General features: G+C 38.4%; 1 protein-coding gene across 1 annotated transcript; it reads left to right on the top strand.

Annotated features, from left to right (window-relative positions):
• Nucleotides 1–751: 751 nt before the first annotated feature.
• LOC101024707 (aldo-keto reductase family 1 member C15-like) lies at nucleotides 752–25,692 on the top strand. The gene is made up of 9 exons (XM_003903340.5): nucleotides 752–1,058; nucleotides 16,256–16,423; nucleotides 17,299–17,415; nucleotides 18,429–18,506; nucleotides 19,295–19,417; nucleotides 20,894–21,003; nucleotides 21,810–21,975; nucleotides 23,836–23,918; nucleotides 25,422–25,692. The coding sequence occupies exons 1-9, from the start codon at nucleotides 969–971 to the stop codon at nucleotides 25,462–25,464; spliced, it is 978 nt and encodes a 325-aa protein (XP_003903389.1). The 5' UTR covers nucleotides 752–968; the 3' UTR covers nucleotides 25,465–25,692.
• The last annotated feature ends 697 nt before the right edge of the window (nucleotides 25,693–26,389 follow it).

The following is a 26,389-nucleotide window of genomic DNA, read 5'->3' as shown; positions in this document are numbered from 1 at the left end:
AGCAGACCATTATGCTGAACCTCTAGGCATTCTGAATTGGATGCCTTTTTTGATTTTCATGTTTCTCATGGTTGTTGTGTGTGTGTTTCTGTTTGCAAAAGCAATTTTGGCCCTGGAATTCCAAACTGATCGGTTAAGACCCAGGCTGCTTTGCTATCTCCTATCTTTGTTCAAAACAAACAAACAAACAAACAAAAAACAACAAAAAGAAGGAGTCATAAAGGATGTGAGACTGCAGGAGGTGCTTTTAGGATAAGTAAAAATCAGAAACCCGCTGGAGACCAGGAGGGAGTCGAGCAGGCTGTTCTAGAAAGAGGCAATGGCTGGAACAAAGGCAAGAGCATAGACATTTATCCATGATCTCAGACAAGTTTGTTTCTGCAAAACATTCAAGGAAACAAGTCAGAGAAAATGGAGTGGGGCTTGACACAGGAGGGAAGTACACTGGGAGTAGGGGTGGGTGTTCTTAAGGAATTTCATTACATGCGTGGCTGGTATCAGGTGTCAAGCTTTATTCAAGGAATTCTAATAAGCTGTTTTTAAAGGGATTGACAATCAAATGTAAGTGAGAAAGTTAACTTCAGTCTGTAGCAGAATTAGTGCTTTGAAATGACCACCCTAATGATAATTTGCATCTTGTAAAGGAAGTCTAGTGCACTTATCAAGGACGAATTGGCATGGTTAATTTTTCAACTAAGGAATCACGTGTGAACAGCACGGAGGAGAAAATCAAATTCCTCTGGCATTCACAGCATTTCCAAATGACTTTTCTGTAAAATACTCCCACAGGGACACAGAAGAATCAGAGAAAAGGCACTGGACTGATTCCAGCTTCATTTCGAAATCATTGGCAACTGTCGTCTCCACCCCACCCATCCTGTATTTGGTGCGAATAAAGAACGCAGGAGCCTTGTCTCCCGCTGGGCTGTCAGTGAGGAAACGGTGGAAAGACAGATTAGCTGGGGATAATGACGGATCTGAAGCAAAGCTATTCTGTGAGGCTGAATGATGGACACTTCATGCCAGTGCTGGGATTTGGCACTTATGCTCCTGATCATGTAAGTGGACCCCAGGAGGCTGAAGTTTCTTAGGTTAGCTGTACTTGCAGGGCAGTCATCAGGCAACAGCCCTGCACTTGGTAGACAGTGGATGCTTGGAAGGGCTCATCTGAGCTTCCATTTAACTGTCTCTAACTTGCTCCTCTCAAGGTCACAGAGATCTTTTTTGCGTTAGGTGGCATGACAAGTTATCGATTGTGGGGATTCTGAGATTGAAAATTTTGTGGGTATATTATTTTTATTTCTATTAAAAGTATCAATATTACCTAATATATCAAATGCCTTCCATGTATTTTAGGTGTTTTACATGCATTACTTTATTTAATTCCTTAACAACTGGCCTAGGTAAGTACTCATCAAAATTTGTTACATTTTTAAAATTCAACTTCAGGCTGTTCTCATCTTTTGCTCTGGTCAGAGCCACTTCACTCTTGCTTAGAAACGTGAAGGGCCAAGGGCCCAGGAGGAATCAAAAGCCAAAGTGAGTACTTAGTGGCAGCTTTGCTGTGAGGTTATTGGAGCTTGGAAGTATCTGCCAGAGAGTTTCAACCATCCAAACTTTTTGCCATGTAAGAAGCCACTATGATTCTGTCATAGTCTCATCAATGTATTACAAATATAGTAGTCTTTCATTTTGAGGGATTACCTGAAGTTTTTTGTCTTATGACTGAGAAAATTAAGGATTGTGGACACAAAGGGTAAGGTTGGAGTGAAAGTTTAATAAGTGAAAGAAGGAAGTTTTCTGGAGTAGAGAGGGGGCCTGGATGGATTGTTAACTGTGAGGTCGGGTCTAGGGTTTTGACGGACTGGAAAAGAAAAGAATTTGTCGACTGGTCTTGGAGAAAGTGTAACTCAGCTTGTCCTGGGACCTTGGTCTGGGACAAGTCAGAGACTGAAGTGAAAGTTTGGTCCAGCACCTTGGTCCAGGACTAATCAGGAGTTGAAGTGAAAGCTTGGCCCAGGGCCTTGGCCCAGGAGCAGTCAGATGCTGAAGTGATGATTCATAAAGGCTCATCTCACAGTCCATATGTCCACAAAAGGAAAGGAAAGTGCCCACCAGAGCCCACCGGAGCCCACCATGTACAAGCCCACAAAAGGAAAAGAGACTTTCCTAGAAGTCTGTTGGTTATACAAAAGACAGATGTGTTTCTCTGTTGGTTCTTGTGCTCACATTAGTGCAGTTGTTGGTATGCCTTAGGCATAAAGGACAAAGGCATTTTTATGTTGGGCCTTGTTCTTTTTTTTATGTGAGTAAGCTGGAGGTTTGTGTAAGTTTCCTTATCTGTGTGTGTAGTCTGATTTTTTTAGGCTGTTTCTCTGTTTAAAGGAGTTTTACCAGGAACTCATGCTCACCGTTTAAGTTTTTTCTCTCAGTTTTACCCTCTGGAGTGGAGTCCCTAATTGTCGTTAGGGAGATTGAGTGTTGACTTTTCTGGCTGTTTTTTGTCTGATGGTGGTGTCATGTGGGGAATAGTAGTTAGAGTTCTTCTTGGGGTTGGTTTAATGGTCTTTGGAAGAAAGATGTGTTTATGTGTGATGTTATTAGTATTATCATTTAGAGTTTGATAGTTTTTAGGTGAGAAGAAATAATTTGGGCTATTAGAGTACATGTATTAAAATGAAACAAGGGGGGATAAGGATGGTTTAAAAATTCTGAGGTTGTTGACATATCCTGATAATTGGTGGTTATAGTTATGTCTGTTAAGATTTTGGTGTATGGAGCTTGGTTTTGGTTAATTTTTTTGGTCTTCTTTTCTCAAATAAACTGCTGGATTATGGGTATTCTATATATTCTTATGACCTGGTAGGATTTATAGGATAATTGTTCAGAACTAGAATATTGTTCTAAATTTTATATTATTTATCTTTTTCTGTTTTTATTTTTTGTGGTAGTCAGAGATTGTTGGTTCATAAGAGTAAGTGGGGTTAGTCTAAAATGTAGGTAAACATTTAAAAGTAATTAGTGAGACTAGAATTTAATGACAACTGGTAAGTTTTGACACACTATTTCTCTCTCTCCAGTTCTTATTTTTGTCAAAAACAAATCATGATAGGATAGGACTGAGTTGTTTGTAAAATAAATTTTAGTTTCATATTTGGTGATTATTTGTGTAAAGAGTAGTAAAAAAATTTTTTTCTGAGACAGAGTCTCGCTCTGTTGCCCAGGCTGTAGTGCAGTGGCATGATCTTGACTCACTACAACCTCCGCCTCCCGGGTTCAAGCAATTCTACTGCCTCAGTCTCCCAAGTAGCTGGGACTACAGGTGCATGCTGCCACATCCGACTAATTTTTTGTATTTTAGTAGAGACAGGGTTTCACCATGTTTCCCAGGCTGGTCTCGAACTCCTGAGCTCAGGAAATCCGCCCGCCTCGGCCTCCCAAAGTGCTAAGATTACAGGCATAAGCCACCATGCCTGGCCTTAGAATAATTATTTTTATATAGTGTTTTAAAATTGGTTTTGATGGAATTCTATTCCATAAGTAACCTCAGATAAGACCTCAGTTTAAACTTGAGTCTAGTCATGGGTTTATACTCTCAAATATTTATGAGTTGGGTAAATTCTTCTCTTTTTGAGGTCTCAATAACATGGGGTTCTTGGGCCTGTTAGAAAGTGACATTCTTTACTTACTATAGGTTAGGAACTCTGGGAACTGCATAGACAAGGCATGAGGCCAGTTTTTCTAAGAGGTTTTTATTGGTTTTGGAAGTTAAGTTTGATTCTTCAAAGGGAAATATATCCTTCTAGTCAAAGTCTTGGTAAAATAATCATTTTAAAAAATTGTGTCTTGTTGTAAAAGAAAATGGATTTTTATTGTCCTGATGTAAACAATTGTATTGTTATAAGTCTAGAATATTGATAATTAGTTTCTGAATTTTAGAGGAACCAGGTAGAGATAAATGAATATGTTTTAAATTTTGTTCACAGAAGTATATGTTACTCAACTGTTAAAAGTTGTAGTTAGTTCAAAAGTTTTTTGACTCTGAAAAAAACAAAATGATGATCAGTAATTTTTTAAGTAAAAAAAAGGATTACTTCAGTTTTCTATTAGTCTATTTGGTTAACTCTTGTTCTGTTTGATATTTATAAACACTAGTTTTTTGTGAGTCTTATATGTTTTTTGTTATTAGAAAGTTGTATTTGAGAGTATTTGTTAAAGTCTTATAGTTGATTATAAATCATCTTTTGAAGAGGATTAAAACAAGATAACAATTGCATGTGAATGACAAAATTTCCAGGGTAGTTGTAAAGAATATGATTGACAAAGTAATTTGGTTATTTCTGTGGTTTACAATAGTTTAACATAATAACCTTAATTATGGTTGACAGTATATATTTAGACATTTTATATGATTTTGGAACATATATTATTTACTGAAATATAACTTGAGGAAGATTAAATATCATTTTGGCAATCTCACATATTTAAATATATCAAGTGATCCTGTTTACTTTTTTGGAATTGTTTTAGGGGCCTTCTGTAGTTAAACATTAGGGGTCAGGGAAGACAATCTTGAAACTCAAGCTTGATTTTCGGAAGCCTGTTGAATATGTTAGAGTTTAAAAACTACTTGATATTATGAAATAAAATTTCAGATTACCATAAGTCATTTGCTTTGTTAAAATGATGATTCAAAAATTTAAAAAAGTAAAAACTTTTTGTTAGTCTTTATTATGACATGAAAATCTTGTTCAAAAGAAAGTCGAATTTCACCCTTTTATTAGTTTATTATTGTCAATCCCAATTTTAATGAAACTTTATAGATAATTCTATTTAATCATAACCGATTTGACCATGAGGTGAGGTCTTTATAAACCTTTAATAATTCTTTATACATTTTATTAAAGAGTAGATTAGCTTATTAAGAAAACCTTGTTGTGTTTTTATTTCAATGTTCAATTTATGAAAAAAAGTAATATTTTTGAATTTAGTTAATAGGTTTACATAGAGTGGTTTTGTAAAATTTTTATAATTTTTCACAACTTGTTTTAGTTAATACGTTTAGAGAGTGGTTTTGTAAAACTTTTATAATTTTTCACAACCTGTTTAATCTTTCAGTTTTATTTTCTTTAAGACAGCCGTGTATTCCCAGGCCAAATTTATATTTTTATGTCTTTTTATAATTTTTTATTGAAAACACTTTTTACTGTTTTTACATACTTTGTATGTAAATTTATTTATATAGTCTCAATTATATGTCATAATTCTTAGTAATTTTTAACTTTAATGTAAAACCTGGTAAGTTGTTTTAGTGATGTATTAGGCATAAAATCTGACTTTTTCTTGTATTGTTAGAGGTGTGGTTATTACTATATGTCCTCAGGTCTTATTAATTGTGAAGTAGGAAAGTCAGTTTTTAAAGGTCAAACAAGTAGTTTGCCATCTTAAAATATTTAGTAAATTTAGTATATGACTTGTATAATGTATACCACATATTTATATCTTGAAGACATTTGTATTTTACCAATACTTTTTAAGACTTTTAATTTTGTAAAGATTAAAGTCATGTGAACTAAGAAGCATTATAACTTTTAATTTGCCTTCAAAAATCTATTTTTAGGTCAATTAATTAATTAGAGTTTTTTTTATAGACATCGCATACCTAACATATATATGACTATATAGACAGAAGAAGATCTAGTAGTTGTAAGATTTTCCGTTTGTCAATCTTCTAATTGGATTATTGGTCTCAGGATGGAGATTTTTAAGAAAAGGGCTAGGAAAATATGCATTTTCTAGGGCCTAATAAATAGGTGTAGTTGAAAGAAAAAATAGATTTTGAGAGGCATTTACCTGTCTCTAATTCTTTGGGTTCCACAAGGAAAACAGAGATTTCTCTCAAAATGGAATTTGTTGTGTGTGTGTATATAGTGTTTTAAATTTTTTTTCCAAAGGAGTCCCAGGTCATCAGAAGTCATCTTAGGGCCTTTTATGTATGTATTAAGGGTGGTAAGACAGAGTGGAGGAAAGTAATTTAGTTGACTGAGAATAAAACCTTTTCCGGAAAAACAAGATCTAAGAAAACTATAAAGGCCTTTTAAATATACCTATAGTTTCGATCTCAACCTTTAGTTGAGTGTTCTTTAAGAAAATTATTTTTCATTAATTAAAATTTTACAGAGACTAGAAACAGTGATGCTTATTATTCTTTTTATTGGTTTGTATAGGGAGAGAGGCCCAAAGTCTGACTGGATTTTTTTTTTTTTTAATCATTTTGTCGGTATGTCTGGCTTTTGGGTTTTCTAGGGGAGTTTTTCTTGAAGTCTTTTTTGGCTGTATAAGTTTGTACCACTATTTGTTTATAGTTGTGTTCAGGTTTTCTAGTTTCTTCTCGGGTGAATCCCCTCTGTATTCTTACACCTTTGCATCCGCTTCTCGCTTGTCCTAACGCTCTTGCCCAGTGGTGCCTCCTGCCTCCAAGCCTTCAGTCCCAAACCCCACTCCTCCTCAGTCTCCACCTGTTACCCATTCAAAAACCATCTCTGCCATTCTCTCTCTCTCTGAAAAGTGGCTGGGGTTAAAGGCATTGCTTGCATTCATGTTCCTTTCTCCATGTCTGATCTGTTGCAGATCAAAGTTGTAAGTATATTCAAAAGTCTTTTATATTTTTCTCTTCAGTCTTGTTTTCCTGGAAAAAGGTTTTTTTCCCAGTTAACTGAATTACTTTTCTCCATTCTGTCTTGCCACTCTTAGTGCATGAATAAAAAACCCTAAAATAACTTCTGGTAGCTTGGGACTCCCTGGGAAAATAGAAAAGTTGCCACAAATCTCATTTTGGAAAAATTCTCTGTTTTCCTTATGGAGCCCCTGGAATTAAAGGTAAATAAGTATCTCTCAAAATATTTGTTTTCCAGCTATGCTTGCTTATTGGGCCCTAAAAATTGTTTTCCTAGCCCTATTCTTAAAGGGCCTCATCTGGAGGCCAATTATCCAATCAGGAAATTAGCAAATGTAAATTTTATAACTACTAGATCTTCTGGTTGTCTGTGTGGATATATGTGTGTTATGTGTGCAATGTCTATTAAAAAAGCTCTAATTAATTGTCCTAAGGAAAATAAGCACTCAAATATTTTTAAGGAAAAAGTTAAAGCTGTGGAACCTTTCAGTTCACGTGACTTTGATCTTTAAAACTTACTTGTACAGTAAAACTAGAAATGTCTTAAGAGTTGCTAGCATACATTTTTGTTTGCATTTATTAAGCAATTTCATACTTATCTCTGCCAAATACTATAAGGTGTCAAAATTTGGCATAAAGGCTACAAAACTATAACTCAGCCCAAACAAAATAATGTTTGTGTATTTTTTAATAAATAAAAATTAATATTAATTTAATGAAAATAGCTACATCTTAAACTATTTAGTAAAATATCCTTACTGGTTTTTTTTTTTTTTTTTGAGATGGAGTCTTGTTCTGTTGCCCAGGCTGGAGTGCAGTGGTGCAATCTCGGCTCACTGCAAGCTCTGCCTTCTGGGTTCACTCACGCCATACTCCTGCCTCAGCCTCCCAAGTAGCTGGGACTACAGGCGCCTGCCACCATGCCTGGCTAATTTTTTTGTATTTTTAGTAGAGATAGGGTTTCACTGTGTTACCCAGGATGCTCTTGATCCCCTGATCTCATGATCCACCCGCCTCGGCCTCCCAAAGTGCTGGGATCACAGGCGAGAGCCACCATGCCCGGCTAAAATATCCTTACTTTTAATCTTGTGGCCCTAGGCAGTCTAGTCCACAGACATGAAGGAAGTTTGTTTTTGGAAAGAACTGTTATCTTTAATATTTAAAAAAAGATAATTTATATTTAAAAAATCGTATATGGCAAATTCTTGTCCTAAAGTAAATTAACTGGTTGTTTAAAGAAAGGAATGTTTACAAGTCAAAAATTAATGCATATCAGAAATTGACTGTGAAGGTCATGAAAAATTTTATAAAAGGGATTTTATGCAAGAAACACTGTACAATTTAAAAGTAATTAGGCCTCATAAATGCTTTATAAAATTCCACTATAACTCTTAGCTGTACAACTTGCCTGCTTTGCAGCTAAGTAAAACCTAGGACACATGAAGTTAAATGGTGGAATAAGTCAGACCTTATCTGCACTTCTCTCTGGGTCCTAGGCTCTACACCTAGTACAGAATTAAAATCTCAAACTTATGAAGGTTTTCAACAAAAGTAAAGGTTGCTAAAACTTAACAGCATAACATGTATTTAAAACTATTGAAGAAACGTTTTATGTGCAAGGTGTGTAAGAAAAGTAAAATATACTTTTGGTAAAAAGATTATTAAGGAGGTATGAGAATGTGGATTTTTATCTCCATTAAAAGGTTGAAGAATTGTTTTAAGGCTTAAGCAAGTTTTGAGAGGTTAATTGTAAAGGAAATTCTGTGTGTAAATGTATTGGCTAAGGTTAAAGGGGCATCATCCAGTTTTTCTGTAAATTGAGCATTAAAATAAAAGCACAATGGTTTTTTCTTAAAGCACTAACCTGCTCTTTAACAAAAATTATAAAGGGTTAAAAAGAGTCTATAGAACCTCTTACCTTATGCTCAGACATTAAAATTGGGTAAATATGTATACAAGGTTTTATTAAAAATTAAGTTTAAAATTAATAGCACACTAATATAAAAGTAAAGTTTGGCTTATTTATAAATGGTGTTTAGCTTTCTTTGGGCTATATTATATAAATATATTGTATGTGTCCCAAAGTTATAGGAAATGCCTATAATTCCCATGTACCTTAGTGTATCTATCTTATCAGTAATAATTATAATTGTTATGTTAAAATTATTGTGTGCCACAGAGGTAACAGATATCTTTGTCAATTGTGTCTTAAACTATGGCTACCTTAAAACTTTTTGTTATCCATAAGCAATTGTTGCCTTGCTTTGGTCTTCTTCAAAAGGTGGTTTTATAATCAGCTATAAAGCTCTAACAGGTACTCTTAAATGCAGGTTTCTGATAACTTTGGAGAATTGTAACATCAAAATAAAGGAAAAATGTTCAGGACTTTTAAAGAACTAAAATGTTAATGTTGAACAGGACAGGAATTAGCTGCATAAATTAAATTAATAAGAAGCTAATCTTTTTAACATTTTGCTTAAAATATTGCTAATCTTTTGTTTTGCTTTTCAAAGTCAAAGAAATTTTTCTTTTGAGCCATTAACAACTTTTAACAATTTAGTTTACTCCTGTAAACAAAATTTGGAACATACTTGTTTCACTCTACCTGATTGTCTCCAAAATTTGGAAACTATCTGTGAGTATTCTTAAGTTATGGCAATATAGTTATTTGTATAAGTGCAATAAGAATCTGTTTTCTTTTGTAACAGGACACAATTAGAAAAACTGGTTATTTTACCAAGGCTTTGACTGAAATGGTGTGCTTTCCTTTAAGGAATCAAACTTAACTTATGAAGCCAATGAAGCCCTTGGAAAACCGGCATCATATTTTGTCTACAGAGTCCCTGTACAGGGTTTCTGATCTGTGGTAAGTAAAGAATGTCACTTTCTAGCAGGCCGGGAGCCCTAAGTTATCTTGTGATCTCAAGAGAAGAGAAATTCACCAACTAATAGGTATTTAGTGGTACAAATTCATGAATGGGGTTGGGTTTAAAAAGGCCTTATCTCACATTCCTTCTATGGAACAAAGTTCCATAAAAGCCGATTTAAAAGGCCTATGTAACAAATAATTATTCTTGCTGCACTGTATGCAAATAATTAAGACAAGTATAATAAAGCAAACCAATCCTACCATAATTTGTCTTTTAATAAAAATGGGAAACTGAAGAGAGAAAATTATGTTTCAAAAACAATAGCACACCTGTTGTTAAATTGTAGTGTTGTGTAATGTTTTTCAATTTTTATTATTTTCTACTGTTTTAAATTCTATTTTTTCTGGCTACAAGTTTCTAAAATAAGCTATCGTTTCTTAAAGTCCTGTAAACGGAAAACTAGATGTTTCAGCAGGCGCTGCATCTAAGTCCCCCGACCATCACAGGAGGAAATCTCTTCACTGCTGGTGTCAACAACTAATAACTCAGGGTGTCCAGAATCCTTTGTCCCCATGTCTAGTGAGTCCATGGAACCCAGGGTAATTAAGATGGTGCCTGTTACAGGAATCAACTCCTAGATACATCACACTCAGGTCAAAACCTGGAAAGCTAAGGAAGCAACCCCTGACAGCCCAAAAAATGTCCTAAATATCACTGTAAACAAATAAGAAATCTTAAACTGAAAATCATAAAAAGTAAGTAACTAAGTGAAAATTACTCATCTTACTCAGCCTCAACCCTACCTCACCAAATACTTTTTGTTGTTTCTACCTCTCCTTTAAAGCTAAATATTAAAACTTTTTAATGGAAATTATTTACTATGCTACCCTTGTGAGAACTGCTTTACTCACTCTGCTATTTAGTAGGACTATATACTGTAGTACCCTCAGGATGGAATGTCTGATAGACAATCTCAGTTACCATAGCATTTTACTTAGTAACTGTTATTCCTGCTATGAGGATAATAACTAACAAAACAATAACACATGTCTCTTTCCAAATATGTGCCTCCGACTGTCATTAAGAAAAAAATGTTACTTCTGTCTCAACCATCAGGCCTAATAAGAAATGCTGCTAAAAAGAACTAATGTTTTTACACAGCTTAATTAATCTTTTTCAAAAGTTTTTAACAGAATCATGGCCATTTCATAGACAACTACCCAGAAACATCTACAGACTGTGTTGCTCCTGCAGTCAATCCAACACCAAGAAACTCTTCTCCGCCCCCCAGCAGGAAGTAGCCAGAAACAACACATCACCCTTTGTCCTTTTATAACTATAGGGTCTGGAATTATTGAACAGGAGCACCATCATCTCGGACAAACACCACCACTTTAAATTCCAGCTCCCTTTCTAGCCTTATGCATTTTGAGGAAATCACTTCTCTTCTACTACAAGCAGCCAGAAAGAGCAGACAGTAAAACACAGAAAAGACAGCTCAGACACAGGCGGAGGTGGGGGGAGAGTCTCTTGGGTAACTGCCAAACTTCACCCTCATACAACGGGCCCCAGTAAAACAGTGGGCCTTAATAAGTGAATTCCTTTCCCTTCAGGTGCACTAAGATAGGGAAGCTAAAAGCAGACTCCGGGAATATGCCTGTAGCTGCAGAAAGATGTATGGGAACAGGCACACAACTCTCCCTCCCACATGAGCACGACAAAGAAACACAGAGCAGTCCAAGCCTCTGATCAACTCTCCCACTGTGAATCCTTAAAAACTCTTAGTCTGTAAAGAGAGCAAACCTCTGACCTAACTCAGCCAGAAGGCACCTCTCAGATTTGTTTTCTCTAAAATAAATCTGTCCAGACTGGCGAGCCACCTTTTCATGTTTCTTTTGTGTTTTTTTCCTCTTTCTTTAATTCTTACACCCGCTATTAGAATTAAGTGGTTTAGAAAAATATTGGGTTAAAGTCTTTCCTGAGATGCCCATAACAGTTGTGTTATGGGAGGAGGGGAGGCCTGGACTGGAGAGGAGAATAGAGAGACTGGCTTCAGAGTTTTGAACGAAATCTACTTTTTTCCCCCTTTTATTGTTAGCATCACCTGGGGCCCCCTGGGTAGTGATGGCAGATTGAGTCATTGGAGTAGGGGAATTGAGTCCTGGGACCCATCAATCTTGTTGGACCATCTGGGACACTGGCCCTGGACTCAGTGACCTGTGTCTCCAGGGACAGTCCACCTTCCAGTGGTCACCACACGTTGGACAGGGTTGAGATGACTTTTTGTTGCTTTGACAGTTCTTTTTAAAGTGTCCTGACCTGTCGTACTCGTAGTTAGTAGGTGTACCTGGGGATCTTGGATTTTATAGGCCTGTAATGTGGTCACTCGAGTCTCAGTCCTTTTTTTGTATGTTTCCTCTCCTTCTCCTGGCCCTCCTCCTCTTGGTCCCTATTGTAAAAGACTAAAGTAGTTAATTTCAGGAGTTTCTCTAGGGTGTTATTTGGACCTATGGCCTGTTTTTGTAGTTTCCTTTTGATGTCAGTGGTTGTCTGAGTAATGAATTTGTCTTTTAAGATTAATTGTCCATCAATTGAATCAGGAGATAGGGAGGTGGGTTTCACGAAAGTCTATCTCAGCCTTCCCATAAAGGCTGAAGTATTTTAATCTGTTTTTAGATTCAACATGCACCTTTTAGAGTAATTAAGAGATTTGGTTCTGATTTTTTGTAAGTCTTTTAATATGTACATCGGAGAGTGCTTTCTTTTTCACACCTCTATGGGATCACTGGAACTCTAATTATGGTTTTCAAGGGATGTTGTCTCTCTTCTTATCAGGAATGGGGATCTTGTCTCTTTTTCATTCTCTTTCCCCTTTTTACTGGTTTTCTTTTTCAGCCAGTTATAGGAGATATGTTTTCATCTCTGAATCTCTTTGTTGTTTGCAGAGCTCTCTGTTTCTCAGTAGTTAGGGTTTGGTTTAAAAGTAACATAACATCTCTCTATGTAAGATCAAACACTTAAGTTAGATTTTGGAAAGCCTTTATATATCTGTCAGTGTCATCAGATAACTTGCCCAGGTCTCCCTCTATTTGTTTAAAGTCTTGTAATGAAAAAGGAATGTGAACTGTAGTGGTACCATGACTATCAGGCATTTCTTGTAGGGATAGTAGTGGATTCGGGGGTTTGGGTGGTAGAACTGGAGGAATTGATGATTATGTGACTACAGAGGCTCTGTGAAGTGGGGACAAGGGCTGGGACACCTGGGAGTTGCATTTCAGGGTTTTCTGGGGGTTCTTTTCTCTGACTTTGGGGAGTTGTCTACTGTGGGCTTGTCTGATGTAACTGTTAAGAGGGCAGGGTCAATTTTATAATACTTACAAAGATCTGGGTTGTTTTTCAGGGCAAAGAAGGCTTGTACATAGGAAACCTCAGACCATTTCCTCTCCTGTCTGCAGAAAAGATCTAGTTGTTGGATAGTGTTAAAATTAACATTTTTCTCAGGAGTCTAGGCCTGTCCATCCTAGAGTTGGTAAGAAAGCTATGTCCTTGTGTATAAGAATTTGAGTCTTTTTTTCAGTCTCAGGGTCAAAAGAATCTCAATGCTTCAAAATGCACTTGAGAAGAGTGCAGGCTGAAGATGGTTTGTTACTCATCTAGAAAAGGGGAGGAGAAAAGATGTTCCTTAGTCTCTTTCTTCTTTTTAGAGTGACCCAGGGTTGAGAGAAAGAAAGAGTGTCTCCCTTTTCCTCTTTTCTCTCATCCTCCAGGTCCCAGTGACTGTTATAGGAGTCACCCATGGATGCAAATGTGACCTTCACCCATAGATCTGAACAAGTTAGTCGTTAGGAGTAGTCATGTTCACCTGTGTGAGGTAGTAGTTCTCTGTCTTTCTAGGTTTCTTAGACCATAAGCCTCTCTGGGGGAACCCTAGGTGTCTGAGAGACATTGTACAGTAGTTGGATTTGGGTAAGACCCTTTAATGAAGGGAAGGTTTTAACCTCATCTCTGTCTTTTCTAGCTATGGTGCTGGTAAAGCATTGAATTTCTAGAGAATGGGACTGATTGACTATTAAACATAAAGTACTCCTTTTTGTTTAAATGTCAGTGTAACTGGATGTAGAACAGGTGTCTCAAAAGAACCTGAGGATTGAATGGCTGTCCTCCCTCTAATGGGGACAGCACTGAGGCTAGAATTTGTTTCTCAAGGGAGGTTTCTTTCTGATTGTTGAAAGTGGTGTTTTTCTGTTCACAGATAAGGTATGAAGTTTGATCACTGTTAGAGGGACATAGGAGAGAGAGGAATTGGGAAACCAGAGGTTTTGAGCAAAGGGCTGACAATGCTCCCCATGGAGAAAAAAATCCCATCCCCCTAGGTGGTGTTGTAGGGTCTGAAATGTTAGGTAAAAACTCTGACTCCAAATTTTTTGCAGGCAGAAGTTAGAGGTCAGAGGCATAATACGCTGTTCCCGTATGTCTCACAGTAGAAAAAAAGTAATTAGTCTCATAAAGCAACTGTTCAAATTCATTGGGCAGTGGTGAATTTTCACATGGAGGAAAGACAACCCAAATGGAGAGGGAGGAAGGTATTCACTCATGGTGAAATAACCCCCTATACAGTGTAATGAATGTCTATCAGTAGGGACAAAAAGACCCTTAGTAGGTGAAAATTTAGACAGAAATGTTGAATTCCCCTTGTTTCTAGGGAATCACAAAAACAGTACCTATTTGAATTACATTCCTGATTACAACAACACTGGCTGAGTTTACCCAACAAGAATATATTCACAGCTTGTAAAAATGCTCTAACATTGTATACGAAGAAGGAATAGAAGACATGACAGCCATGAAAAGAGAGAAAGAAAATGCAGTAGGAAAGGCTATAAGTTCTGGTGCCAAAGCCCTGATAAGCTGTTGGGAACTGGAGTTAGTACAGGCACCTTCAGGTAACATTTAGGTGTAGCCTCAGCCAGAAACTTTGTTGTCTTAGGACCTCTGAAAGTTTGCATGCATGCAACAGCTAGGTCTTCCGTGAAAGAAAACTGGAGTGGAACAGAGTCAACATTCCTAACACCTGAGGATGATGGGGATTGACAAAGTCCTCTCCAGGAAGCCTGTCCCCTGAGTCTTGTAAGACCGGCAGCTGCCCTATTCACTGACAGGGGCCCAGTGTTTGCTCTTGAGAGAAAAAAAAAAATCTGAAATGAAAGTAAAGAGTTTGGAAGTTGGCTCCTGCTCACTGTTCCCATGAATACCATTCCCAACCCATGCACCAAAAATATGTTACAGTCTCATCAATGTATCAAAAATGTAGTAGTCTCTTGTGAGGTATCATCCAAAGTTTGACTTACCACCAACAAAATTGTGGACACAAAAGGTGAGGTTAGAATGAAGGTTTAATAAATGAAAGAAGAAAGCTCTCTCTAGTAGAGAGGGGGCCTGAATGGGTTGTCATCTCTGAAGTTGGGTCTGGGGTGTTTTGAACTGGGAAGGGAAGGAATGTGTTGACCAGACTTACAGAAAGTGTTACTCAGCTTTGCCTTGGACCTAGGCCCAGGACCAATCAGAGACTGAAGTGAAAGTTTTGTCCAGGACCTTGGTCCGAGACTAAGAGTTGAAGTAAAAGCTTGACCAAAAACCTTGGCCCAGGAGCAATCAGACACTGTAGTGATGATTCTTAGAGGCTCATCTCACAGTCAAAAGCATGTCCAAAAAAGAAAAGTGTCCACTGGAACCCACTGTAGCCCATAGTGTACATGTCCACAAAAGGAAAAAGAGACTACTTTCTAGAAGCCTGTTGGTTATACAAAGGACAGAGGCATTTCTATGTTGGGTCTTGTTGTCTTACTAGTGTAGTTGTGGGGCATATCTTAGGCTTAAAGGACAAAGGCGTTTTTATGTTGAGTCTTGTTCTCTTATTAGTGTAGTTGTTGGTATGTCTTAGGCATAAAGGACAAATGTGTTTTTATGTTGGGCCTTGGTCTTTTATCTGAATGGGCCAGAGATTTGTGTAAGTTTCCTTATCTGTGTTTGCAGCCTGATTTTTCAGGCCATTTCTCTGTTTAAAGGAGTTTTACCAAGAGCCCACCCTGACTAACTTTTTTATCTCAATTCCACACATTAGGAAATGAGAAGGGAAAACTCAGAGGCATAACATCATAATGGGGACTAGATTGTGCTTCTCAATGAAATACACTATTCAGCCATCCACTCAGTTCACTGAAGGGAATTTAAAGTGTCACACTCTGGTCACAGTGAGGTAGGGGCAGCTTTGGGGTTGCTTTGCAAGAATTGCTCTAAAAATGAGAGAACAATGTGCTTAATCTTGGTAGAACTATAACATGAGAAGTGAATTTACAACAGCCGTCAGACAGGGCCAGTTGCTGTCAATGGCATAATTATCTATTTTATCCAGTAAGTATAAGGTGTGTCTAACATATGTTATATTCAGTTTCTACAATTGATTGATATGGAATGAGACATGATTTTTCCATACTCAGGGTGAAGCTGATTTCTCTAATTCATTTGGGAATAGAAGTTATACTGGAGTTTAATCAATGTCCTTAGAGTACAGGTCTATCATTGAAACCCATGCCATCAAAATTGGAGGAGGAGGCCAGCAGAAACTACCAGTGAAAATGCTATTGGGGGAAATGCATTGATGTTCTCTGGTTCGGGCAGATCAACAACTCTTCTTACTCCTGTCTTGTAGACTCCCAAAAGCCAGGCTGCTGAAGCCACCAAAGTGGCTATTGACGTAGGCTTCCGCCATATTGATTCAGCATACTTATACCAAAATGAGGAGGAGGTTGGACAGGCCATTTGGGAGAAGATTGCTGATGGTACTGTCAAGAGAGAGGATATATTCTACACTACCAAGGTGAAAGTTCTGTGTGTGAAGTAGTCAGAGGCCACTATCAGTTGGGATATGTTATTTTGAAATGCAAATACGGTCTAAGTTGAATTGTTTGTTTACCTCCTAATATTGTGAAGGCACATTATAAAAACAGAAACAGAAATGACTTGCTTACTCTGAAATATGTTACGGTAGAACACAGTTCTTTAGTGTCTCTGAGCATCAGACAGTATTCATATATGAAATGGAAATAATACTACTTATCTCCTTTAACTGTTGTACAGATTAACTAAGCCACTATGGGTTCACTCCTTCAGTTCTTCAGTAGGAGATCTTAGGATGTAGCAAGTAAAGTTAGGTATTATTCAGAAAAGGGATCCAGACAAGAAAACACTTTTTCTAAAATCAGTATTGAGTTTTATGAACTTTCTAAAATTGTCCTAGGTGGAAATCCATGCTTCCAATGTAAACAGAGCTGAGGTCTTCAGGGATGCACCCTGTGTATGTTTATATCAATACAAACTTAATTTTAGAATGTGAGAGTCTCAGAATAATTCTTCCTGGGAATTTATTATACAGGACAAGAGATTCTGTTCTCTCTGTCCTGCCATTTATTGACTCATTTTGGTGGATGACTCCTCTAACCCTTGATACACTGAAGTTGATTTTCCTGCCCCTTGTTAGTTTTATTCAGTTTTCTTACATTGCAGTCATTCAAGGAAATCTCAGTGTCCCATCAAGGACCTGATTTATACTGAGTAACATATATTTAGTGCCACTCTTTTAGCTTTAGACTACAGTGTTTTAAGACTCACATCTCAGTGTCTGACCATGAAGTTTAATTTTGGTCCTCAAATGTGTGAAATTATAATCCACTTTGTTTCTTTTGGTCACTACAGCTTTGGGCTACTTTCCTTCGGCCAGAATTGGTTCGCCCAGCCCTAGAAAGTTCACTGAAGAAACTTGGACTGGATTATGTAGATCTCTTCATTATTCATGTACCATTTGCTATGAAGGTCAGCTTTTGTTTTTCCTTGTTATGCCCAAGACTGTTTCATCATTGTTATAAGCACCTGAATTATCTCATTCTGGCTTGGTTTCCTGGGTTCTTCCAGAAAGAGGCAGATTTGAGTGAGGTGCATAGGATTGCTAAATCTTTCATGAGTATCTTTCACAATTGAGTGCTCTACCATCAAGATTTTCTGTCTATCCTTGTCCCCCAGCCTTAAGGGGGGGTTCAGATTCAATGATCTCACTTCCTCCACCCTAGATAGTTGAGGGCATTGCCCTGTCTCAGTGCTTGTGTTCCTGAATGGAGGCCCTGAGCTGTTAGGATCCTCAAGAATGTTGAGTTACCACAGACTGCAGAGATACAATGGGAACCCCTGCCTCTTTAACGGGAGGGTCTCCCATATGTACCCCTCAGCCCAACAAAAGAGAGATACCTGGGATGGTGCATGTGGCACAACTGGGCTCCTTTGGGCTTCACTGATCCAACCTCTCATCACAGTGGACATTGGCTGAGCACATCTGATGTCCTCACTATCTGAGTTGGATAAGTATAAACTGGGGCTAAACACACTGAATGGTTATACTAAGCTCTGTCCTCCACATCAGTTTGTCCTTGGGAAACAAAATGAATTCCAACTATAGGGACCTCATTCTTAGTGAAGAGTAGGGACATGTGGAGGATGGAGCCTGGAGGTTACTAGGGCAAGGTGTTTTGCGACAGTCACTCATGATTTTTATCTTTCTTTCAACCCATGTCTTTGCACACACATGCACGTATGTACACATAATCCACACATGCCTGCAAACACACACACAACCACATTTACACACATACCCACACATATATATACACACATGTACACATGCATGCACACACAGGCACAAATAGGCACACTCAGATTAATAATCACAGCCTCCTGAAACTCTTGAAGGTTGTTTGGCCAAACTCATTAGGCACCAGAAAGGGGAGTTCCGTAGAAAATATCCTTCTTTATCTTCTGTTCTCTCTATTTTCCAGGCTGGGGAAGAATTACTGCCAAAGAATGCCAGTGGGGAGATTATTTTAGAAACTGTGGACCTTTGTGACACTTGGGAGGTATGTTCTGCTGCAGACACCAGGCAGCACTGTGTGGTGAGGTTGAAATCACAGGAGGAGGAGGAGGGGTCAGAAGAGATGGGATTTTGCTCCAGCAGTTGTCTGACCTCACATGTGGAACTTCTCTGTGCCTCTGTGTTCTCATCTGTGAAGTGAGAGAGTGGAATGAGATGGCCTCTACGGTTCATTTTAATTGTAACTTCTAAGGTTCTAATTAGACACAGAAACACCTTTGGCCTTGAGATCAGGTTGAGGATGTGAGCCCTATAAGAGGGGTCAGTGCATTATCCTTGGATAGAAACACATCGTGGAGGAGGGACAGCTGCGGACTGACTCAGCAGGAGGGTGAAAGGTGCAGGACGGTAAACCTGCCCTTGAAAAACCCATTTGATTGAATTTTTTTTTTTTTTTTTAACATTCTAGAATAGATGTAGCAAAAAACCATCTACTAACAGAAAACCTGAGAGTCTCCCTTTCTTATGACTCTGGTATAATTTGTTAAGGAACTATTGCATGTCTCAAGCCAAATAGGTACCATTGAAATAAGTGGGAGACAACAAACATGTCTACTTGCTGTCCTGAGTGTGCATGTAATAGAATCAAGGAGACAAACATATATGCATAGCAAGGTAATGCATTAGCAAATTGTATATTCAAGTGATAAAACTGTTTAATTCAGTCTAATATTTATATATGTTAAAACAGATTTCCATCATTTACAAAGTCAAATGCCAATTGAAAAGAAAAATTTACACTAAAGGTCTACCACCCATATCCTTCCTCCGCAGGCCCTGGAGAAGTGCAAAGACGCAGGTTTAACCAAGTCTATCGGGGTGTCCAATTTCAATCATAAGCTGCTGGAACTCATCCTCAACAAGCCAGGGCTCAAGTACAAGCCCACCTGCAACCAGGTGAGCCCTTAGCCCACAGGGCCTTCTCTGACTTTCTGCTCTTCACACACTTCCTGCTTAATCATGTCTCCAAGTTTCTGCTTTGATGTCATCTATGTAGATGAGAGTTCTTTTCTCTCAGAAATAGAAGATACGAGAGAAAGGCAATTTGAGTGCGGTGGAAGAGCACAATTCTTCAGAGGGAGTGAAAGTTCCTGTGAGACAGCCATGTGGAGGTGCTGAGTTGGGAAGTGGCAGCTCTGGTCTGGAGCTCAGAGAGTGGTCCAGGAGGAGATACAGATGTTTGCAGTCATTGTTTTATGGATAGTAACTAAACTCACAGACATGGATTTGTTCTCCTAGAGAAAGTTCATGAATGAAAAGGAACAGGCGGGAAAATCCACAGGAGAGGGTGAGGCAGAGAGGCACCGGCAAGGAGATTGAACAGAAGCTGCCAGACAGGTGGAGACCACCAGGAGAGGGTGGTGTCAGGAATCCAGTGAAAGTTTCGGTTTTTTTTTTTTTTTTGAGACGGAGTCTGGCTCTGTCGCCCAGGCTAGAGTGCAGTGGCCGGATCTCAGCTCACTGCAACCTCCGCCTCCCGGGTTTACGCCATTCTCCTGCCTCAGCCTCCGGAGTAGCTGGGACTACAGGCGCCCGCCACGTCGCCCGGCTAGTTTTTTGTATTTTTTTAGTAGAGATGGGGTTTCACTGTGTTCGCCAGGATGGTCTCGATCTCCTGACCTCGTGATCCGCCCATCTCGGCCTCCCAAAGTGCTGGGATTACAGGCTTGAGCCACCGCGCCCGGCAAGTTTCGGTTTTATGAAAGAAATTAAGTCATTTGTTCTGTAAAAATTTCCACATCACTTACTAATGGCTTACTCATTGATCCACGTGACACACTTTGACATGTTCCTTTTGTGCTTCCTGCAAATTGAAGCTTAGTGCTACAGATTCGATCTCATTTGATTAATGCCATGTGAATTTATGAATTTTAGCCAATACGTCATTTTCCATTAATCATAATTACTATGTCTTTTGATGCTCAAATTTCCATATTTTGACCAGCAGAAGCCTCTTCAAGTAAGATCTTGGATCATTTGGCAGCATGCGTCATTGTCATTCTTCTTTCCTTTCTAGAGTGCAAGCTCTTCTAGGCTCAGATGGAAACTTTCACACTCAGAACTGGAATGTGCCCTTCCTCTAAGCAATATTGGTTTCTTTCACTAAAAATGGCTTTTAGAGGCTATAATTGGGGCACAAGGTATTTTAATAATTTTCAAACATAAATAGAAAAGGAATAAGAAAATTACTGTATCAGTATGGCAAACGATGGGATTTAAAGGTGCTTCAGAAGGTGCATGGGGAAAAGGGCCAACATGAAAATATAGTACATCTATTAATGTGGTATTACACATGCCTTCCGGCCAATTTTAAATTTGCATGTGATTGTTGGTTCATATATTGTGACACCTTTTGGTCTTGAAAAATTACAGGTGGAATGTCACCCTTACCTCAACCAGAGCAAACTCCTGGAGTTCTGCAAGTCCAAGGACATTGTTCTAGTCGCCTACAGTGCCCTGGGATCCCAAAGAGACCCACAGTGGTAATAAGAATATCAAAGAGCTAATCTATGGCGGGAATTCTGTTGATGCTGAAAAACTCCTATTAAAACTAAGTTCTAAAATTTTATTATTAAAAAGTTCAAAGATTAAAAACAAAAAGCAATGGTGTAGTTTGTTCCCACGTATCACCACTGAGCTTAAATATCACCAACATTCTTTCCTTCCTGTGTCATCTATGTGACTACTTATGCCCAATCCCACTCCTAATATAAATTTTAAAGTGATCTTTAGGTAAAACTTGCATAGGCTGTGATGCTATACTATTTTGGCAAATGGACATACTCTGTAACCCACATCCCTAATATGGTATACAAACTTGCTATCTCCCAAAAAAGTTATTTTTTGTTCCTTCTGAGACAATAACTTCTCATTGCTAGGAAACTATTTTCTGATTTTTTTTTCTCCTTAGATTAGTTTTGTGTGCTCTAAATTTTCATATGAAAGAGATCATGCACACTGTTTTGCACCTGGCTTCTTTGGCTCACTGTGTCTGTGAGATGCATTCATGTAGTTGTGAGTATCTGTAATTCTTTCCATTTTATTTCTGGATATTATTCCAGGGTATGGATAACTTGCTTATGCATTCACCTGTTAATGGACAGCTTTATTGTTTCCAGTTCACTGCATTTATGAATGAATCCATATGAATAGTTATGAGACCGTTTTAAATCAAATTGTATTGTGCCTACTCCTCTCAACTCTCTGGAGAATTTGGGGGAAAGGAGCAGCACACTCTAGATTTTCCGTTTTGTATCCTTCACATCTGTGTCTGTTCCTACCCCAACAGGGTGGATCCCGACTCCCCACATCTCTTGGAGGAGCCAATCTTAAAATCCATTGCTAAGAAACACAGTCGCAGCCCAGGCCAGGTCGCCCTGCGCTATCAGCTGCAGCGGGGAGTTGTGGTCCTGGCCAAGAGCTTCTCTGAGAAGAGAATCAAAGAGAACTTCCAGGTACAGGTTGAGCAGAGTCACTCCAGAGTGAGCCATGGACGCTGGTCTGGGTTATCTCCCTTACATGGGAAAATGCAACACGTGTCATTCATTCCTGTGCTTCTCTCCACTGTGTGCTAAGGGAGGAGGGCAGCGTGGAAGGATAGAACAAGAGAGCACTGAACTCAGAGGCCTAAGGTTTATCATCTCTAGGCCTGGCTTTGCCACTTACTAGCTGTGTGACACTAGGCAAATTTCAATTCACTTATTTTCATCCTTTTCAGGAATTCTACATGGTAATGAACTTCAAGGACCCTGATTCCTCTCCTTCACCTTCTCTACCTACGAATGCCTATTTGTATTTTAAAATCAAACCCAAATAAAAGTAGCTGTTCTGTTAAACTACCGGGACAGCCCAGCCCAGTTTTCACCACAAAAGCCCCTGGCATGACTCTGTTAGTGAGTTTTTTCTTTATTAATTTTACATCATTTGCTAATACTTCAGTGTGCTCTCTGGACTGTGAGAACCTAATACAATGACTCCTTCTGGATTATCTTTTATTACCTTTCCCCTGGCAGTGACCCTAGCAGGTATGAAGTTAGGTATAAGGTTACAGACTAACCAAACTAAGAAATTGATGAGTGAAGTTATTTTGTAAACCCTTCTCCACATACACTCTGGACCTTATGTTAACCACAGGTCTCCAACTTATTTTGTTTTGAATCCCACAAGAATTTTGAAAAAATATGTAAGCTGTTTCTCATTTTAAAATGACAGCTACAAATTTTATTATGAGTTTAATATTTATAAGAGATGACATTTGAGTCATATTATATATAATGTATTTATTTCAAAATAAGTTATAGATTAAATATATTAACTTGTGGAAAAATTAAATCGGTAAATCTAAATCTCATTGTTACAACGTAAAGAAAAAATATCCATTTTATTTTTTGATCCAAATCAAAATGTTAATACCTGCTCTCTTGACAACCATATAACTTCTGAAGTACATTTTTAAAAAGAGTTGTGAATAAATGTGTTGGTAGATAGAAAGAAAATGGACAGATATATATAGAGAAAGAGATAAATACATTAGATAGATAGATAGAGAGAGAGGTTTCTGAGTCTTTCATGGAATTGTCTCCTGGATCACATAATGAACTTAGTATTTTTTTTTTTTTAACCAAAAATATCTGTTTTACTATTAAGGGACTCCTCATCAGGGACTATGTGTTGACACAAATGAACCTCTCTTGACTTAAGTAAGAGAGATTTATTAAAAATGCAGAACTCTTTGAACATAAGATGTAAGTGTCTCAAAGATCAATTAGTAAGCCTTTTTTATAAGGAAGATAAAACACAGCTAGAAATAGACAGTATTTAGGGGTCCTGAGGTGAGCAAGTAGAACAGTTGTCCAGAATTGCTTTTTCTGGGGTAAACAGATTCTTGAGTGGGAGTTTCCTGTGTTCTAAGGCTTTCTCATTCCAAGGATGGATCAAGTTCCAGGGGAATTGAGGAAACAAAAGCCTGACCAAGTGTGGACATGTCCAGGTGGCAGTTATCTTGCACACTTTCTTTTCTATTTTAAAATAAAGGATTTCCTTTTTCTGTCTCAAGCAATTCTCAACAAATATTTTAGATTGATGAGTGCACACCTTTCTTTTGAGAAGTGGAGCTCAGTAGGAGAGGGGTGGGATGGAGAAGAGGCAGAATGTAGGTGGAAGAGGTCTCAGGCCAAGTGCATCTGGAAGCTGATGAGGATGAAAATGCTTCCCCTAATGCTGTCCTTGCCTCTGCCTCCTTGAAAGTCCTTGTATTCCCATGTAGAAGCTGCTGCCCTGGGGAGGGGTTAATGTGAGTGTTTTCTTCCTTTCAGATTTTTGACTTTGAGTTGACTCCAGAAGATGTGAAAGCCATTGATGGCCTCAACAGAAATCTCCGATATGATAAGTTACAATTGTAAGTGATGCTTGTAGATTCTTTCACAGGCTGTTTTCTGTAGTAGGCAGGGAAATGGGGGAACAAATCTTTCCCCTATCAGGAAGACATGCCCAAATTCAGGCATGGGATAAAATAGGAGATGCCCTGTAGCCCTCATACCAGAGGTTTCCTCCAGGACTCAATCTCTGACCCAGCAGAAATGTGTCTGTAAGTGAAACTGCCAGTGTCTGCACCATTGTGAATCCCATTCTTGAATGCCCTTACTATCTGTGCCTGGGTCTAGCACTCAGGGCCCACTGCCTGTGAGTCTAGAAGACTCAGTGTGTAGTACCTACAAACCTATAGGGGCCCATCATCATGTTCTCTTTAATTTATATTAAAATCAGAAGAAAAATGAATACAATAATCATATGTAATAATGACTCCACCCTGCTCTATCTTTGTGTTTGCATCATGGTAATGGAAAACATAATTTAAGTATTAGTGCAGGATGGGCCCCCGAAGGCAAAGGTTGCCTATGTCCTAGGGAAGCCTTAATGTGGTATTCCCTCTTCAGGATACCAACTATTCCTGCAACATTTATGTCTTTCTTGGCCTTCTTTACCTACCACGACTCCCATTTCCTCAGTTATATAATCTCACCATGCTGAATGGTGAATGAATTATGAGATTCATAGACCCTCAAATGCTAGTGACTGTGAGGTGTCAATGGCCTTTACCAACATAAGATCCTTTGGAATTTCTCTGGATCTTCAAGGCATCACTCTTACTCCAGTGTCATCTTTGTCCACCTGAAGTCCACCTCTGGGGAACCCAACATCCCTTGACTGGTTTATTTATAAACGTGATGTTCCATTTGCTCAACTACTGCAGGATTTCAGGACTAAGGAGAGAGAAGGCTAAACAGAGAGGAGTTTAGAGGAGAGTTTAGAAACAGGGGAAATACAATTTTGGTTGCCAGAATAAAGACTCAGTCTCCAAAAAAGATCTGAAGAATCCCTCTCCTTTACATAAAACCACACCAAGATTCTGAGAGGAAACATTTTCAATGAGAAAAATATAGGAAGTAACTTTTCTATACCCGAAGGCTGAGTATAAGTCTGTGATCTGCCTTATGAGACTGTGAACGCCTTGTCCTACCCTTGCCTGTGGCCCTATGTCAATATGACTCCTGGCACATTTAACTGCTTAGAAGGTACTTTTTAATGTCAATCAATTAAAAAGAACAAATTATGAAAAAGAAAAATGAACATGAAAAGGAAAACAAACAGTAATTTTAATTCCTAACTAACAAGTATCTTTATAATTATATTTAAGTAAGACATAATTGTGTTTCTTAGGTGTGGGTATTAGAGATGCATCTCATCCCCTCCATAGATTAAATTGTGTGTGCCGAGGTACAAGTAGGGACTCAATGGCAAATTCAGAAATTTTAGCCCATCCTAAGTGCATCTTCAGAAAAAACTCTTTGACAGAATGGAAAAAAGAGTTACTAAATTAATATTATTTTTTCTCTTTCAGTGCTGCTAATCACCCTTATTTTCCATTTTCTGAAGAATATTGACCATGAGCTATTGAACATTATCACCACAATTTCCTCCTTTTAGGTGACATAGAGAGGATTTCTGTATTTGATAGAGGAGTAGGAAGTAGGATCTGAAGTTGCAGGTTGCTTGCCTTTCCTGTCTTTTATGAAATGAAGACTTTAACAGGAAGATGCTTGTTTTTCCTGATAAAGTAATACCCATAAATTTTTAAAAAATGAAAAATAAAGAATATAAAACAAAAATGATCTGTAGTTCTTTCGTTACAGGATACTTATCATTTGGTGCATTTTCCTTCATGATTTTTCTAAACAAAAGGTCTGATATGGTTTGGATCTGTGTCCCCACCCAAATATTATGTCAATGGTAATTTTCAGTATTGGAAGAAGGATCTGGTGGGAGGTGATTGGATCATAGGGATAGTCTTCACCCTTGCTGTTCTGGTGATAGTGAGTTCTCATGAAATCTGGTTGTTTAAAGATGTGTGGCATCTCCCCTTCACTCTCTTCCTCCTGCTCTGGCCACATGAAGACGTGTCTCCTTCCCCTTGCCTTCCACCATGGCTGTAAGTTTCCTGACGCTTACCCAGCCATGCATCCTACACAGCCTGCAGAACTGTGAGCCAATTAAACTCCTCTCTATCTCCTATACTACTGAGTATTCTCCTGGCCTCCTGAGATCAGTTTCTCATTGTATACAATCTGGGAAAAATTTTGAATTCTTAACCCCACGAACCCACACTCTTCAGGCAGAAGTCCCCCACATAGCAGCCACCTAGTCCCTTGAGCCTTGTGAAGCCAGAGGCCTCATACCTGGTCATTGGAGGGAATTCTGAGTAGAAAAAAAAAGGGGAGATTCAAACCAGATATCTCTGTGGCACAAGAGTAGCTGAGATTTGGCAGCTTCACCAAGCCAGACGGAAGCCTACTGCAGGGGTGGAGGCCC

Source organism: Papio anubis, chromosome 11 (assembly GCF_008728515.1).
Source record: "Papio anubis isolate 15944 chromosome 11, Panubis1.0, whole genome shotgun sequence".
NCBI lineage: Eukaryota > Metazoa > Chordata > Mammalia > Primates > Cercopithecidae > Papio > Papio anubis.
The sequence above is the reverse complement of the archived record's forward strand: the minus strand, read 5'-3'. Positions and strand labels throughout refer to the sequence as shown.

Excerpts from the sequence above, each read along its gene's own strand:
- LOC101024707 (XM_003903340.5), top strand. The coding sequence starts at position 969 with ATGACGGATCTGAAGCAAAGCTATTCTGTGAGGCTGAATGATGGACAC. Across the intron at positions 18,507-19,294 it reads ACCTTTGTGACACTTGGGAG|GCCCTGGAGAAGTGCAAAGA; the intron begins GTATGTTCTGCT and ends CTTCCTCCGCAG. Across the intron at positions 23,919-25,421 it reads CGATATGATAAGTTACAATT|TGCTGCTAATCACCCTTATT; the intron begins GTAAGTGATGCT and ends TTTCTCTTTCAG.